We start from the raw sequence: 16,772 nt of genomic DNA on the forward strand, positions 1-16,772 counted from the left end.
GCTGTGTAGAAATCTATGGGAAAACAGCACTGTAGCTTCTTTGTTCTGTGACCTCAATGAAAGCTTTCCTGCTGGTGTTATGGTCTTGGCTGTTTCAGTTTCACATCCACCTGAACACCACATAATGTTCATATTGTAACTTTTGTTTCCCACTAGTGTAACAAGGATCATAAAGCTGCGCGTGTTTTAGGGTGGGCCTACCTTGTGATTATCATGTGTCCCTCAGTTTCTGATGTCCTTGGTCTTGATGTCCAGTTAAAATGGCGACAATTGACAAAATGCTCAGCTTCATCCTTTGTACTGATGTTTGGGTTGCTACTTTTTGTATACAGTCTATGGATAAAATGCTCAAACGTTGTGCAATAACTTGGCATGCAGATTCATTTGAAGTCAAAATTACTGTCTGGATTGAATTTATAGCATGTAGAAAACTAGCAGGGACAATATGTAACACCTTTGCAATGTTCTGTAACCAGTGACATTTCATGCACATCTGTTCGCATGCTTACTGTATGTTTCATATCATGTTTGTTTTCTACATAATATACTCATAGCAGGGCCAGGTATGAGTCAGGTATGTGAAGTGACCTTGCATAATGTCATAAAATCATTCTAGATAGATAAGATGATAAGACATCACCAGGATCACTTCCTTTTACTTCAATATTTTACAACTTTAGACTTCCTGTATTCAGTTAAAGTATTATTATAAAATAGGTTTTTTCAAATGTAACAGAAAAAAAAGAGAAACAATGCGACATGAGACAGCGGGCAGATACGAGCAGACCAAGCAGAGCATGGCTCTGGCAGTGGCAAAGACTCAGGTGTGGGAGTTCAAAGAGGTGAGTTCTTTAAAGCTCTGCTCACTCTGGGTCAGGAACGTGTTGCCTCACGTGAAGACATTTAGGTATCACTGGGATTTGTTCGTGAGTGAGGAAAAAATGGTGCTGATTGACAGATTGATATGAAGTTTGCGGTGATGCTGATTCTGTTCCGATGTGTTGTGGTGAAAAAAGAACTGTGTGGAAGCAAAGCAGTTGGTTATGGTCCTAACCTCAGTTGTGGTCCAGTTATTGCCACTGAAGCAATGAGGCTGTGGATACAAGCAGCGGAACTGCAAGGATTCATTCACTCAATAAATTCCTGCAATAATCAAAATGAATTAACAATTTAGAAATGAAAAACAATGTTTAAAACTTAATTTTGATATAATATTCGGCATGCTAAATAACATAATATGATATGGTGTGATAGATTGAGCCACACATGTTTTATATTTGATTAAATGTAACAATAAAGTCAATCATTGTCTCTACTTTAAAGTCTAAATAATGTAAACTGTTCTCTGTTATAGAAATGAAATTGATTACCTTTTGCTAAATGTGTAATGTACAAATAATAATGGATTGCATTTATATAGAACTGGGGATCAAACCGGCAACCTTCCGGTTACAAGATGAGCTTCCCACGGTCGCCCTGTGGTTCAAATGATGCACATAGTTAAATAAAAAATAAAATGGTTTTTGGAATGAACTTTATTACTGAAGCACAACAGATGCACTAGCACACATCTACTTTCACAGTGATGATTTCGTGAGTTGTATGATAGTGTCTCATTTTGTCATGTTTGTAGATGCTAGCATCCACACACCATGAGGTCTCTCTGATATCCTCGTGTTGGTGTTGTTCCTGGGTCAAAATAATAAAGTTTGTACTGGATCAGCATTGAATTTAACCAATTACATTGCTATGATGTCATAGCTTTGTGACTTGGAAAACAAACCTGCTGATGTCCACCCAGGAAAAAATCTATAAACAGGGTAATTTACGGTAAGTGTTCGGGTTGGGGGTTAGGATGTGTTCATGGTTAGGGTTACAGGGCTATAGTTAGAGTTAGGGTTACGGTTTGCTGTGTGGTGTGACCATGTTTCCACGTTATAAATGTATGTTGAACATGGACCAACATTAGTTTTGTTGGTCCAGGAACAACACCGACACAACGCTAACACATCAACTCACACCATGAGGTGCTGCAGAAAGTCACGTTTCTGTCCATTTGATGAAGTACGGAACTCTTCCTCATCATTCTCCAGGTGTTTTTGTCTCATGTAGTCCCTTCTGAATGCTTCTGTTTGTGCAAAACATTCAGGGAATTTGTCAGAGTTTTTTTTTCACTGTGTGAATCAGAGACTGAAACTAATGACAAAAAACAAAAAACAAGCTTCACTGATTAAAGTTGATAAGAGATAACCTGCGGAGTTTTAATACTCTGTTGGTTAATCCCAAAATATTAATGTTTCAAGTATATTATATGATTGATAAAAACACTGCAAACACTTCTTTGAGGAGCTTTTATTATTCGCAAAAAAATTTAAAATGGGAATGTCCCATCGTGTTCACGTTCAAGCATGTCTGAAGGGTCTGTAATGTTACACCCTGTCATAGCCTGCCCACCACAAGAAAATCTATTCAGTTCTGTTTAAAAAAAAAAAGAAATCTATTTTAGTTATATAACATCAAATCACAACAGCAGTCATCTGAAGGCAAATCTTAGCTGATTCTTCAGTTCTTTAAATCTCATCTTTGACCTTTTGTTTAATCTTTAGGAAGTTAATTTTTTGTTATCTTTGTTCATTTTGAATTTACTTTAAGAAGTTTGCAGTGCAGTAAAAATAGGACTGATTCATATATAGCGCTTTTCTACTCTCCGGGAGTATACGTTGTATACAACATGCCTCATTCACCCATTCATACAAGCACTTCTAAACTCAAGTGGAAACTAACCAACATTCACACATTCACACTCTGATGAACACATTGGAGGGCAAATTGGGGTTAGTATCTTGCCCAAGGATATTCGGCATGCAGACTGGGGAAGCCAAGGATCGAACCACCAACCTTCCAATCAGTAGCTGATCTGCCCTGACAGCCACAGCCACGCTGAGAGCCGTGGCTCAGATGGTAGAGCAGCAATGAAATAAGTGCAGGCTTTTGTTATTTTCCCTGTGGAGACATTTGTACATTGACATAACTGGCATAACTGAAATGTAGGCCGAAGGTCAATGTGACATGACATTTAAATACAAAACTATAATGTGATCTGTAATGTTTAAAATCCACCCAAAATCCATCCATTTAAAAAAAAGTTTTTTGCCAACACACAAAGGCAGCAGAATTTTAAGCACAGATTTAAATATAGAAGACATTTTATGAACATTTAATCTTATTTGACCTTCAAGAAGAAGGTCTGAAGTTCTTTGATATTTAGAAGTCATATCATTCCTATATGCCAATATCTTGTCAGTACAAACATTGGCAATAAGAAACATAGTTTTACGTAGCATTATGTATCATTATTATTACTTTGACCTTCAAGCAAATCTATTGACCTTGAAGGGGAGGTCAGAGGTCAAATGTGACATGATCTTTTAAATAGTTTGGTATCTTTCTATATGTTGACAACACAAACCAAACCTGTCCAAATCGTAGTTTTGTAATCATAGTTTCTATGCTTTTTGTCAATTTTTGACCAATAAATCATTAAGTTGACTTTGAAGGTGGATGTAAGGCAAATTTTAATGGACTGTTAACCCCACTTTACACCCCTTCTGTCATGAACCGAAGGAATGGATTCAAATGCAGACACCAATACAGTGTAGTATAACTATTTTCAGAAGTGTTTATTTAAAAACAGAAAATGTATAGAAGAGTGTGATTCAAGTTAATAATGGCAACGAGGAAATGGGGACGGAAGCAGGGAAGGAAGTCACGGCAGGAGACGGAGAAACGAGAGGAGTTATTGCATGGGTAAGGAGCAGGAGCTAAGAGATGTTAGCTGGTGAGTTCATTTTTTTTCACTTTGCTGGTTTCGGGCTTTGCGAGCTCTGAGGAGGGAGGTCTGTGGGAATTTCCACTGTCCGAGTAGTAATGGGAGGCTAGAGGGCAAGCAGGCAGGCAGACAAAGCAGATGTGCAGGTGAGAAAAAACTGTGGAAACCGTCGTGGAGAGCATAACGAACTGACGAGGGGAAGCAGGTTGCTCAGGTTTAAGAAACTCTCCCGCTGATTGCTTGCAGATGGATTGCAGGTGAGGTGCTGGAGGCCCCACCCTAAAGGGGAGGGCCAACTGCCACAGGTGGAGGAACTCCCAGACACTCCCACGGACCTTGACACCTACAAAGCTTTATTAACATTAATTCAAAACGTTTCCAATTATCATGTTTACATAAAGAATGACACACATGCAAACACTACCAAAAACTCCTTGGTGGAGGTTATGTCTGTTATTGTTAATACGTATGTGTGGAGGACTGCATTGACAGCATAGGTCGGATAGGTCAGCTGGTCATAGTTGGATATTCTTAAAGGTTACTGGCAGGTTTCCTTGACTCCAAGAGGCTTTGGCATTTCTGCATTTGTCACTCCTGATCATTTTATGCAGTACGATGTCGTGGCATTTGGACTGAAAAACACTCCGGCTACATTTCAGCATTTGATGCATGCGCTGTTGGGGATGTGCCCCAATGTAATGTGTATCTGGACAATGTGGTATTATGCACACATGGTCGTTCACAGCGCTCCAGTTCATAGACGGCTTCCTTCTGATTCTCCCTAGTTTGTGTCTGATCTCTTTTACTGTGATGAAAGCCTAGATGGGATAACCACATGTTTTAAAAGTGTTCTTCACATGTGTGTGTTCCTTCTTTTTCCCTTCTGGCTTAGAGGGAACGTTTTCTGCCCGGTGTTGCAGGATCCTGATTACTCCAAGTTTTTGTTCCAGAGGGTCGTGGGCGTCAAAGAGTAGGTACTGGTCTGTGTTTGTGGGCTTCCAATAAACTTCAATATTGAGGTTTTTATTCTCCTAAATGAGCACAGCACAGTCCAGACTGGCAAACTATTACCCTTTATATCTTCCCTGGTGAACTTTATTTTTCTAGCCACTGAACCATGCTACAATTTGTGACACGGGGGCCCATGGCACATTTATATTTTTGTCTGTAGAAACCCTGATTGTATTTAAAATATGTGGTGGTAAGGCAGAGGTCTAGTGTGCAAATCTAACCTGGGGTTAAGCTGGGTCTGTTTTCTAAGGAGCTGTCTTGCCGTAGTTGTTTTCTGACATTCTCTACTGCCTCAGTTGCAGGTATGGAAGTGAAGACTGAGACAACATCAATGGTTTCATCTTGATCCTGGACCTTGTTGGTGAAGTCAGTGGAGTTTTTGACATGACTGGGTGTGTTCCCCACAATGGGAGCTAGGATGGGGGCTGAGTTTATACTGCAAGCAATGGGTCTGAGTGGGAGTCCTTCTTTGTGGATCTTTGGAAGTCCACAAAGAAGGACTTCCAAAACTTCCAAGAAGTTTTAAGGTTTCATAGGTACTGATGTAATTGAGGAGTGTAGTAATTTTTGTGTGATAATCTGTTATGTTTGGAACAATATGGAGATGTTTTGGTCTTTTCTCAGCCAGTTGGTCTTAGAACTAAAGACGTTTCTTGGATGAGAGGTGAAACGAGTTCAAGAAACTCAAGAAGTCCAGTTGCTTTTCTTTTCAAGGTCCTTAGATTACCATGACCTGGATGACTGAGAACCTACACAGACATAAAGCGACAGTTACATACTCAGGTAAGCAGGTTGGTTTTGGACAGGATTGTCTTGTGAAGGCCAGAGTTGCTGTAATACTAAACTATCTGGTTCCAACAACTTGGCAGGAACTAAAACGGTTTCTAGGGATGAATGGATGTTGCAGGTGTTTCTGTAGAAACTTTTCTGTAGCTCCTTTGACCAAGTTGTGTAGTTCATCCATTTGAGCTGGCAAAGTCCCTCCTCTGTAGTGCCCCTGTTCTGGCTGCTCCTGACTTCTCTCGCCCTTTCAAACTAGATGTTGAATCCAGCACCACAAGGGCTGGCGCCATGTTACTCCAGGATGGAGGTGTGCCACCCTGTCTGCTATTTCTCAGTGAAGTTTAAACCCCATCAACGAAACTACTCCACTGTAGAAAAGGAGACACTGGCCTTGCTTCTATTCCTACAGTATTTTGTAGTCTGTTGGCTCTAAGTGTTCCTCAGTAACAGCGTTCACAGACCACAACGGTCTTGTTTTTATTACTGGATGTTCAATCTGAACCAGCGACTAATGCGCAGGGCATTGTTGGTTCAGAATTACAACCTTGTGATCAAACATAATAAAGGTGTGACAATGTTGTAGCAGATGGACTTTTATGCGTCTAACAGGGTGCCGATGACTACCTGATAGTGCTCCCTCATTACCCGTACCTCCTGGGCCATGAATGTATGTATATGTATATATGTATGTATATTCTTCCTTCCAAAACATAGTTTGGGTATAAGAGGGCTAGCTGGGTATGTCTACATGCTACGTGTGTGGTGCTCCCTTTGAGATTGCCGCTCGTTATCAGCACGTGGACTCACTCAACAGTTAACTCTGACACTGTAAAGGCTAGTGCAGGGTGAGGACATGGGAGCGGTGTGGATTTTGTTTTGACAGTGAGTAGTGTGAGCCTGTAGGTTGTTCTTGTGGTTTCCATTCCTTTAGATAGGTGAATTTGTGTTGTAGGCTCTCTTTTTGTTTATTGACATAGCGGTGTTGCCGTGTCTTTGTAATTTGATAAGAATAAAGTTAAAAATTTAACTATTTCTGCATTGTTTTGCTTTGACTCACAGTATTGTAATATCTATATAAAGCCCCTTTAAAGAGGCTGCTTTAAATATGTGATGTTTGTCTCTATAAATAAAGATACTTGACTTCTGTCAAGTCACTTTAAGATGGCTTAAGTTTTTTTCTGGCAACATGACGTGTTAACACATCAAAAAAAGAAAAATGTCAAAGCATTTAGAAAGAACACTTATCTTAGTGTCTCTGACTACTACCACAAAAAGTTCAGCGGTTAGTGAATATTTTTTGAACTTCTGCTTTTTGGTGAACCTAGAGTCTCCCTAAAGGAAGCGGCTAACTGCTACTGCAAAAAATGGGAATCATGAAAGGTCATATGGAGGCAGTAAACACGAGTGACAAATTAACACACCGTATGGGGCTATGTTAAAATGCCACATTAGCACTCACTGGAGTCATGCTTCCAACCAGCTACTGTGAAATTCTGGCACAAAAAGCACCCAGTAAACCAGCGCTAAGTTCCTTTTTTTTTTTCTTTTTTTTGCAGTGCAGCAAGTGTAAAGTTGATAAAAAAGGCAGAGAAATACTATTTTTTAAAAATAGCTCTGTAGAACTAAGACTTCTTTGTTCGTTCACATTTTTCATCCAATCATCAGTTTAAACACAGCGACTCGTGCGAAGCTAAAAGATGGATAGAAGAATTAACATGGAGGCTAGAAAATCTCAGAAAGCATGAATAATCAGAATTAATAGGAAGATAAGCAGCTTTTTGACATGTTTACAGTCCAGTGCTCTTCTGTTGTATGACTAATCTGACTTTTTAGTGCAAGGGGTTTTTTCCACACTTGACAGAGCATCGTATGTAAATTTAAGAGTTAGACTTCTTCCCCCATTCATCAAAAGCAGAAGGACTCTTTAAGGGCTTCTTTCACTTCTTTAAACTTTGTCCTTTAAGAGCCACAGGGCAGTCTCTATCAAACTTAACCTTAGTGCTAAGCAGTCGTATTGTGATACACTGAAAAGAGGAAATAAGCAGAAGCACAAACAACCAATAGCACTTTTTCACTTACATGAACTTTGAGGGTAGTTAGCGTTACTGCTTGCCACAAGCTTGTCATGGCACTTTTGGTTGTTATATCGACCGGTTATTTCCATGAACGTTACGACTGCAGTTCATTGAATGACCTGAAATGAATAATGACACAAAGACACGTGTAGAGAGGAAAGTTCATTTGATTGTTTTTCTTTAGAAAAGCAGAGGAAAATAAGCAGTTTTGTTGAAGAAGCTTAGAAAGAGAAAAGCAATTGATCCCCCGAGCCAAATTACAGAGACCAAGCCAGACAAACCCATCGATAAGCCCCTCCCCCAAAAGACAAGAATCAATTAAAAAACATGGAGACACATGATAGAAAAAAACAAACAAACGAGAAAAGGATTGCAAAGTGAAGCATCACTCCTATGAAGACTACACGCCTAAAGCAATATTACACTACATGCAGCTACAAAAGGTTAGAGCTCAAATCCCCAACTAACTGCTGAACAACTCTGTCCTGAACTCGACGTGGACACAAGGCAGGCAGTGATTTGTGATCAGAAATGTAGCAAAATTATATCAGACATACAGACATCAACTGGCCTACTGGTTAGCTCCTCTAAGAATACAGACACCAAAAGATGCAGGATGAGTAAATTATTTTTCACGTGTTCAACAAAGTGCGGCGCACATTTTCATCTTCAGTCTTTATAATGGATAACTTTGGTCATCTCCCTGCAGCAGAATAATGGACGCTAAAGTGTCGGGAGCACTACGTTATCTTGGTGTCTACATTCCTGTCACTTAAAAGCCAATCAGCTGACCGTTGTGAAAATCTAATTTTGTCCTAATGTTTGTTTTTAAAGGGCTGAAGTGAGGCAAGTGGCCCTGGATGTCATTACAGTTAAGGTTTGTGTGGCTGTGGTTGAAGCTCCTAACGAGCCTTTGACCATCAGTCAGAAGCTAATTCCAGTTGTTTGATTGTCAGGAGCAGCAGTGCAGTGAGGCAGATTTAAAACAATGTGTTGTGCTCCTATTTACAAAAAAAGGTGCTAGACTGCATAACTATAATTACTCAAGGGAAATAATTTCAGCTATATAAATGTTCATAGTCTAGACTGTACTGTTTTTAGGTTGTGAGTAGCAGCACTCGCAGTCAGCTGGGGGGTGATGGCATCATTAATGGCAGAGTGTTTTCCTTAATATAGTGCTGACATGGTCTGTACATAGGAATTAATCAGCCTGGAAAAGCTACAGACCTATTATTTGTTAAAATGGTTACAATCATCAAAAGGATTCAACTCAGCACCAATGTGATGTGTAAGTCAACAACAGCAGTGTCCTTTTTGCTTTTCTCCAAACTTAGGTTTAGGGTTTAGAGCTGATAATGACTTAGACTTCAGAAGGCTAAAGCTATAGGTGATCAATGATAATGAGCAGTCACCGGCCCAGATGTTTAGCTTTGCTTTTACTTTTTAAAAATTTAAAGTGTTTGGTTTTTATAAACTAGATAATTAGTATAGTCTGTTACCACACGGAAGGCATAGAGGTTTTAAGACCTCAGAGCACTAAATATTGCACAAATACAATATTTATCAGGACTAAAATTCCAAATTTGCAATAATAATTTTTCTCCTCTACAAACATGTAAATATGAGTGTTATGGTGAATAAGACTCTAGACTTTAGACTTTGAATTGATTCTGAATTTTCTTTTAGACTCACATAATTGTATCTATATGTCAGTCTCAGAATACTGTACCATTTATCCCAGCGGTCCCCAACCTTTTTTGCGCCACAGACCGGTTTATGTCCGACAATATTTTCACGGACCGGCCTTTAAGGTGTCGCGGATAAATACAACAAAATAAAACCAGTACCGGTACCAAAAAAGAAGATTTATTCATAACACACGGGAAAAGACCCAGGGAAACAGAGTTAACGATAAAAAAACGTAACGCTAAAAACCAATAAAAACTCTGAAAACCATAAATTTCACATCTGAGCCTCAACTCTCGCGGCACGGTACCAAACAACTCACAGACCGCTACCAGTCCATGGCCTCGGGGTTGGAGACCGCTAATTATCCTTTTCATCCTGAGGTAATGAAAAGTAAATGGTCTCCATTTTAATTTCCTATGAAAGTCTGTTAGTGAGATGTACCAAAACAAAAACCATATTCTTAGTTTAGAATATCTGTAGATTTATTTTCTGCACATCACTGTTTCATATTAGCACTTAATCGGGGAAGCATTAACATTGTTTGTACAATCTATCCTAATATCAAATGAAATAGGCGCATGAAGTGACTTTAGAAAGTGCTATACTTGTTCAATTTGCTTTTATTAAGGACTTGATCTTTGATTGTTTCAATTCCCTATTGTAATTATTACTACTCATTTATGTATTTGATGTCTGCTAATTTCCCCATTTTTGGAGTTTCGAGATCATGCGTTTTATCTTCCAGTTAAATTTGTGTTTTTAATGTTCAGGATATTTGATTTGGAAGTAGGACATGGAGTTGGGGGAGAGCAGTTTATTGACTTGTAATAATAATTTTGTGTGATGTTAGAAGGACCGCTCATACTGATGACCCACAAAAAAGGATTTGACTGCCATCGGCTCTACTTGTAGTCACTACAACAGAAATCTTGTCACCAGCATATTTATCTATTTTGGAAGATAAAGTGGACATGTGCTATTTGTCCATCTTTATATACAGTCAACGGTTGCAAGCTATAGTCAGTGTGCCTGCCCAGCACCAAACAGCAGACCAGTTTAAGAGCATTAAAGTGGCCCAGAAACTGAATTTAATGCCACTTAAATGGAACCACACTTGAGCATTTTTCTCTTCACCAGCCTAACACGCTGCTTAGAAAGAGTTCACAGGAATACACAACAGGATGAGTTCATATTTGCCTCCAACTGCTAAGTTTACGCATGAGTGACTGAAAAGTCACCCAACTGCAGACCTGAGGTTTGGTGTAAACCCTCAACACCCACACAAGCCCACACTCTCTTTACACCATCTCCTTCGAATTTTAAATCAGAAATATTAAAAATAACACAGAAGAATTAGCAAAACAAACTCCAAATATAAAATCAAAAACCTTCACAGTCCAGCTTTAAAATACGACGTGTTACACTGTTTGTCTGTCCATTCTTACAAATGAACTGTTCGGCAGTATTCAGATTTTATGCAATAAATACAACAGTTGAAAAATAAAGGTTTATAAATAAATGTTTACATTGGCTAACACAGTACTTCTCCAAACCCTTGATTTATTTATACCTCATAGCAGGTGCTCACGGTGGCACCTTTCTTTTACTCATATAGTGTATTTACATGACTATTTACCAAGTGCTCTTGGGTGTGTGATGTTACTCTAAGCAAAGCAGTGATTATTCTCAAATTCACCTGACTTTGTCTCAGAAAAATCAAATAAAAAGGAACACGGTGAAGCACAGACTTGGTAAAAAGAAGAATGTGTCAGTCATAATAATACCATGAGTAATATAGAGAGTCAGATGACAGATGGACTCATACTGTATGCAAAACTGTAAGCTGAACATACATAACAGGATGACTGAGACGTCCTGTGCACACACACACACACACTCACAACAGCAGGATGTAGACTGCTGATACCATGCCTGTAAACATACTATAGCGCACTGGCCACCCTGGGTTATCATTCAGCACAGTTTTTATTCACAGAAATGCCAGCTAGCACTTTTTAACTGGGGGGAAATACCACATGAAGTTGCCCCAACATATTCATATTTGCACTGATGCTGAAAGTGATGCTTGAAGTGAAACGTTTTCTCTGAAGTGATTACGAGACAGGCAGAAAGGTCAAAAAACTGTTGTAAACATTGTTTGCCGTGCAGATCATGGTATACAGACAGTATCTGCAAGCTTAACTATCACCGTAAAGCATGTTTTGTTCAGAGAGAGAGGTGTTACGGCCCATATTGAGCGATGGCCGTATGGGTGTAGTTCCTGGATTAACAGAACGGTAGAGGATTAATCTGGAGTTTACTGCATTTACAGTTTGCAGGTTAGCATGTGTGGTGCTAAACAACAGGCACTGTGGAGAAAATACGACTCTAGCATTTGGATGCAAACTTGACTTGGCTTGATATGACCATTAGCTTGTGATGGCTAATGTTTGCCCACTTTATATTCAAGGTATTTGCTGTATGAGTGACAGTTGTAGTTTTTCCAAGCATAACTGTTTAATTTGGCAGCATCTCACTTAAGAATACTGATAGTTTAAAAACTGCTTCCTCATTTCTTAAACTTTAGGATAACAAGGTCACTCGCCCACAGCACACTGAGTTCACAGCACCACAGCTGCATGTCTGGGGGTATTTAAGGACAGTTTGAGTAAGCACACATCTCTAAACAAGTTCCAGCTCCTGTTTGATACCATGGTCTGTTTGGCTCTGTTACAGACAGAGAGTTGGTGTAATGGCTTTATAATGATTTAGTATTTCAAAAATTGTCCAGCCAGTTTCTCCACATTGTAACACAGTACAGCAGAAATCTGAAGGTGCATTTAGGCTGAAGGCAAAGCAGTTAGTGGGAATTCGAATGAATTTGCACAACGGCTAAAATACTTGGGATTTTTTTTTTTTCGTTAAAGAGAAAAAGTCTCAAATGGAGTTACTGGGCTTTCAGTCTGAACACACCTTCAGTCATGTTTTGTTTTTTTCACTTCTACACTTCTCCATTTTAAAAGAAAAATGAAATCCAGGAAATTATAGAACATTTACTGGCAAATCATTCCCAGGAATTTGTGCTGCAATAAAAACAAACAACAACAACAACAACAACAACAAAAAACCAGAACATGTCCTGCTTTCTTTCTTTTTTTAAAATATCGGATACATTGTAAAAAAAAACAGGATAGTTTTTGTTATTTAAAGGTATTTGTGAAAAAAGTGAAAAAAGAAGTGTTTGATGCAATAAAATCTGAATTCTGTGTCTTCTTGGGCGGTCTGTGCTAATCTTTGGGACTCTTTGAACTTTATATTGAGTTTACGTGGCATATTGCACAGCCTGTAGGTGTTTAAAATGTTACAGAACAATGAGGTTTTGCAGTTGCGTCGCAATATGGCTGTCAACGTAATAATCCACTGGACAACTTGCTGCGCTAATAACTGGGCTTCATGCTGGACTTTACTGAGTGAACCAAACAGACGTGCTCACAATACAGTGATGGTTTGTCAACCAGATAGCTACTATGGTTTGTTTGCTAACAAGTTGACAATATCTAGTCTCTCAAAAAGATCGCCATGTCCCGTGTCGGACACGTGAAGAGGTCCAATTTGGCTGCCAGAGGGTTTATTACATCCACTGAAAGCCCTCCTTATGTCATGTGTGTAGCTGTGTGCCTGCATTAGGTAAATCCTCTGTATGTGTGTTATTAGCATTAGCATGCACAAATGCCACACAGACGCGCAGGTGTGTGTTTGAGAGCCGAAATGCCCCTCGAGGCATCCAGACTCGTATAAGTATGTGTCAAGCCTTTATATGAATGTTGTAAACTAACACCATTTCCCATCATGCATCAGCAAAGCCTCACCAATTGTTTCACCAAACATGGCTGAGAAAACATGCTGTAGGGTCGCATCGCATTCAACCGACAACGCTTTCCCTCCAATTTCATGTCCCTTTATACAATACCTCTTTATAGAAACATACCATATAATATTAAACAGGCATTTCAACTCCTTATAAAAATTGGTGCGGCCACAATAGAAATTGTACATTGATTTCATCCTTTTAGAAAGACTTGGTTTTTTTAGAAAAGAAAAGACACTTGTTGAGGTTCCTGGGACTGACTGTGAGAGCAGTAAGGTGAATAACTGACCAAAAGCCTTTCAGCAAGGAACACGACACAAAGACACAGACGGTCAGTATAAAGGCCAGTCTGTAGCTGTACGCTTCTCTCCAATAATGTGTTTTCCTTTAATACACAGTCACTAAACAAATGAGGATCCAACTGTCCCTGAAGGTAGAATAATAATAACAATAATTATAATTAAAAAAAGAAATCATACTAACACTACGGCTAAAACAGATCTGATAAAAGGAGTGTGTGTATTGGCTACATGAAACCATTCACTGAAAATAAAACCCTTTGGACTCAGTTCCAGAGGGAGCGTTGGAGGAGAGGCCAGGCGATACTCAACAGTCAAGAAGTCGATCTCTTGTGGGTGGTGCTGTATTTAATGTGTGTGACTGAGTGGGTGATTTACCCAGGAAGATGAAAATCTTTCTGGTTTCCTAAACTGAATTCCCCTGCTTATCTCTCCCGCTCAGAGTCTCTCACTCTCTTCATATCTCCCCTCAGGTGGTCCTCTTCTCTACCTTCATTAATCCTCCTTCGTTCATTCATCCATCTATTTGCTGCCCCATCAATCTTTCCTTGAGCACCTCCTTATCTGTAACATCTTCTTCTCATCCTGGCTGACGGCTGTTCCTCCATGGCAGTATTTAAATAAAAAGCTCAGGTGATGAGTCTAAGGCTCCTCTTCCCCAGTGGAAACAGCCAATCGCATGGCCACAGACAGGTGGTCGGTAAGGCCGGCCAGCTGGGTGACGAAGCTGAACTCCTCGATTTCCTGCAGGATGAAGAGTAGAAGAGAACATCGTCAGATCACGAAGGGCTCACAAAGCTCACAGTTAATTCTGCGGCAACTTTCGACCAAACCTGCCCTAACCTGTCGAGGGTTAGGGCAGGTTTGGCTTTTGTCGTCAGAAAGTAAAAGACGTTTCAAATAAAGTCACATGCATTAATTTGGGCATTGCTGGTCTTCTGTTAAAAGCTTTTCAGTTTAGGAGTGTTGGGAATCAGTGTCTTACAGCCTTGTTTTGACATCAGATGTTATACACAAGAGGATTCACCGCTGCACATGACATCTTCGGGCAGCCCACAATATTACCAAAACTAACATCCTGCACTATAAAGCAAGCATTGGTGTAATCACTGAAATGCTGAAATCTTTAGTTAGATGTTAAATGAGAAATTATTTTACCACAAGCTAATGAGGCAGCTCTCTGCTGCTGCTTTTCAATTTGCTATCGGAGCATTTGTTCCCCTCTGAAGGGGTTTATTCATTAGCTATAATCTCAATAGCCGAGAGTCCAAAATATCCCATATTTTTATGTATACATTTTACAGAAATAGGCTGTCTAGAATTATCATTGCTGCTTGGTGCTTTTTGAATATGAGGTGCTCCCTCTCTTACCTGAAACAAATGATTCAGCTCTATGAATGGTGACATTGTCATGTTGGAGCAGGAAGGGCCTTCCTGCTAGCTGCTGTCACTAAATGTCACTGAAACTCTGGGGACTTGTCCAAAACCATGATAAACAACCCTGACCAAAAGTATGTGGACTGTACTGTCAATAGAAGGTACTTTCCACAGACAATGACTGCTAATGTAGCTGCAAGTACTACTAAAACTTTTCTCATGATAATCAATAAGAGTTCATTTAATAATGTTGATATGTTTTATCAATAGTGCAGTTTTAAGATGAGAAGTGACAATTTAGGAACTTTTTTTTTTCTAATAGTACTTTGTACAATCTAATTTACAGGAAACTTACATTTCAAAATAAAATATTCTTTTTTTATGGTAAATTCTTTTTATCAAAAAATTAATAAATTTTACAAACTATATAAAATTATTTTTTCTTGTTTTTGGTGTAAGAGATAAGCAGAGAATTTTGCGGTGGTCCATAATCCTAATATTGCTTTTGGTATCTTCCCCAATTAAATAGAAATGCTTGGACTTTTAGAACACATTCCTCTGAAGGCTACTTCTCCAAAATGACTTTTTGATCATACTCTGTGGGGATATTACTCATATACAATGGAGAAGCTGATTTCAAGAAGATTTTATTAATAAAAACACATGAAAGGGGAAAAAAGTATTTTTCTTGGCTGTTGACTATATTTCCTGATTTATAAAGTGGTTAAAAAAAGATATCAACATCTCTACAAATAAAACTTCCCTCTGTACAAAATCCACTCACTGAAACTAGTTGTAAGCAATATTTAGTATGTAAATTAGGACATACTTTGATATATCGACTCATTTAAAACTTAATTGTCTTCATTTAGGTAATCCACTAATCTCCTTCCGCTCGTTGTGTCTCCACTAAATAATTATTGCAGGACAATTTAAACCTAAGAGCAGAAACATTTTTATCCAAGTATGTTCTTCAAAAAATAATTTTAAGTAACACGAAGAGATAAACAGAAACAACACAAGATTAAGGTAAACGTGCAAACAAATGAGAACCTTCAAGTGACTGGAGGTTAGCGACATGCTTGATCAGCTCCACTTAAGGGAAATGATGTTACAGTAACTGTACTATGACAGAAGGTGGCGTCAGGCGGCTGCCTTCAGAGAGCTAATAGAAAGAGTCAGACAGAGAGATGGAAAGAAAGGAGTGAGATGTAAATAGTATGATTTGGCTTTCCAATCCTCTCCAGTCCCTCACACAGACAGCCCTGCCCTTTTCTTCCCTACTTTTTTTTGTTGTTGCTGTGTTTCATTGTTCACCTCTCCAGATTTTAGTCAAACATTCTCCCGTGGTGTGACATAATTTCGCTGGCAGCCAGCCCTGCTTCACATGGCTCGGGAAAATGAGCTTTTTAGCTTTGTTGCTAGGAAATTAATCAGAGGAGAATTAAACATATCACCTCCCTGCTGACAAGAAAATGCCACAATTCTGTGCCCCCTGTTAGCAAACTCTTTTGTGTTGGTGTTTTAAGCATGTAATATTTGGAGATGCTTTCACACATCCAACGCAGTAGGAACACTGATTTAAAACATGTGTTGCCTTTTTTTAGTGAGCGACAAACCTTTTGACATGCTAGTGTATCTGAACGAACACTTACCTAAGGAAGGTTTTGCTTTTGTCCACTTAATGGAAGGGTTGCTCTTAGTGTTGTTAATCACACCTGTCCTTTTCGTGCTGTGATAAATCGGAATGTCTGCTGTGATAAACGTGCACTGTGTACTGAGTCTGTGTACCGTGTAAGGCGTCACATTGTTATTCTCAGCTCCTTGTATAATCAAAACTT

General features: G+C 39.1%; 1 protein-coding gene across 1 annotated transcript in view; it reads right to left on the reverse strand.

The window, feature by feature from the left end:
* Window positions 1-11,212: 11,212 nt before the first annotated feature.
* smpd3 (sphingomyelin phosphodiesterase 3) overlaps window positions 11,213-16,772 on the reverse strand; it is an 88,837-nt gene continuing 83,277 nt past the window's right edge. Inside the window, exon 10 of the mRNA XM_039614386.1 lies at window positions 11,213-14,298. Within this exon, the coding sequence (XP_039470320.1) occupies window positions 14,197-14,298 (102 nt within the window). The 3' untranslated portion in view covers window positions 11,213-14,196. The remainder of the gene's footprint in view (window positions 14,299-16,772) is intronic.

Source organism: Oreochromis aureus, linkage group 7 (genome assembly GCF_013358895.1).
Source record: "Oreochromis aureus strain Israel breed Guangdong linkage group 7, ZZ_aureus, whole genome shotgun sequence".
Classification (NCBI taxonomy): Eukaryota; Metazoa; Chordata; class Actinopteri; order Cichliformes; family Cichlidae; genus Oreochromis; species Oreochromis aureus.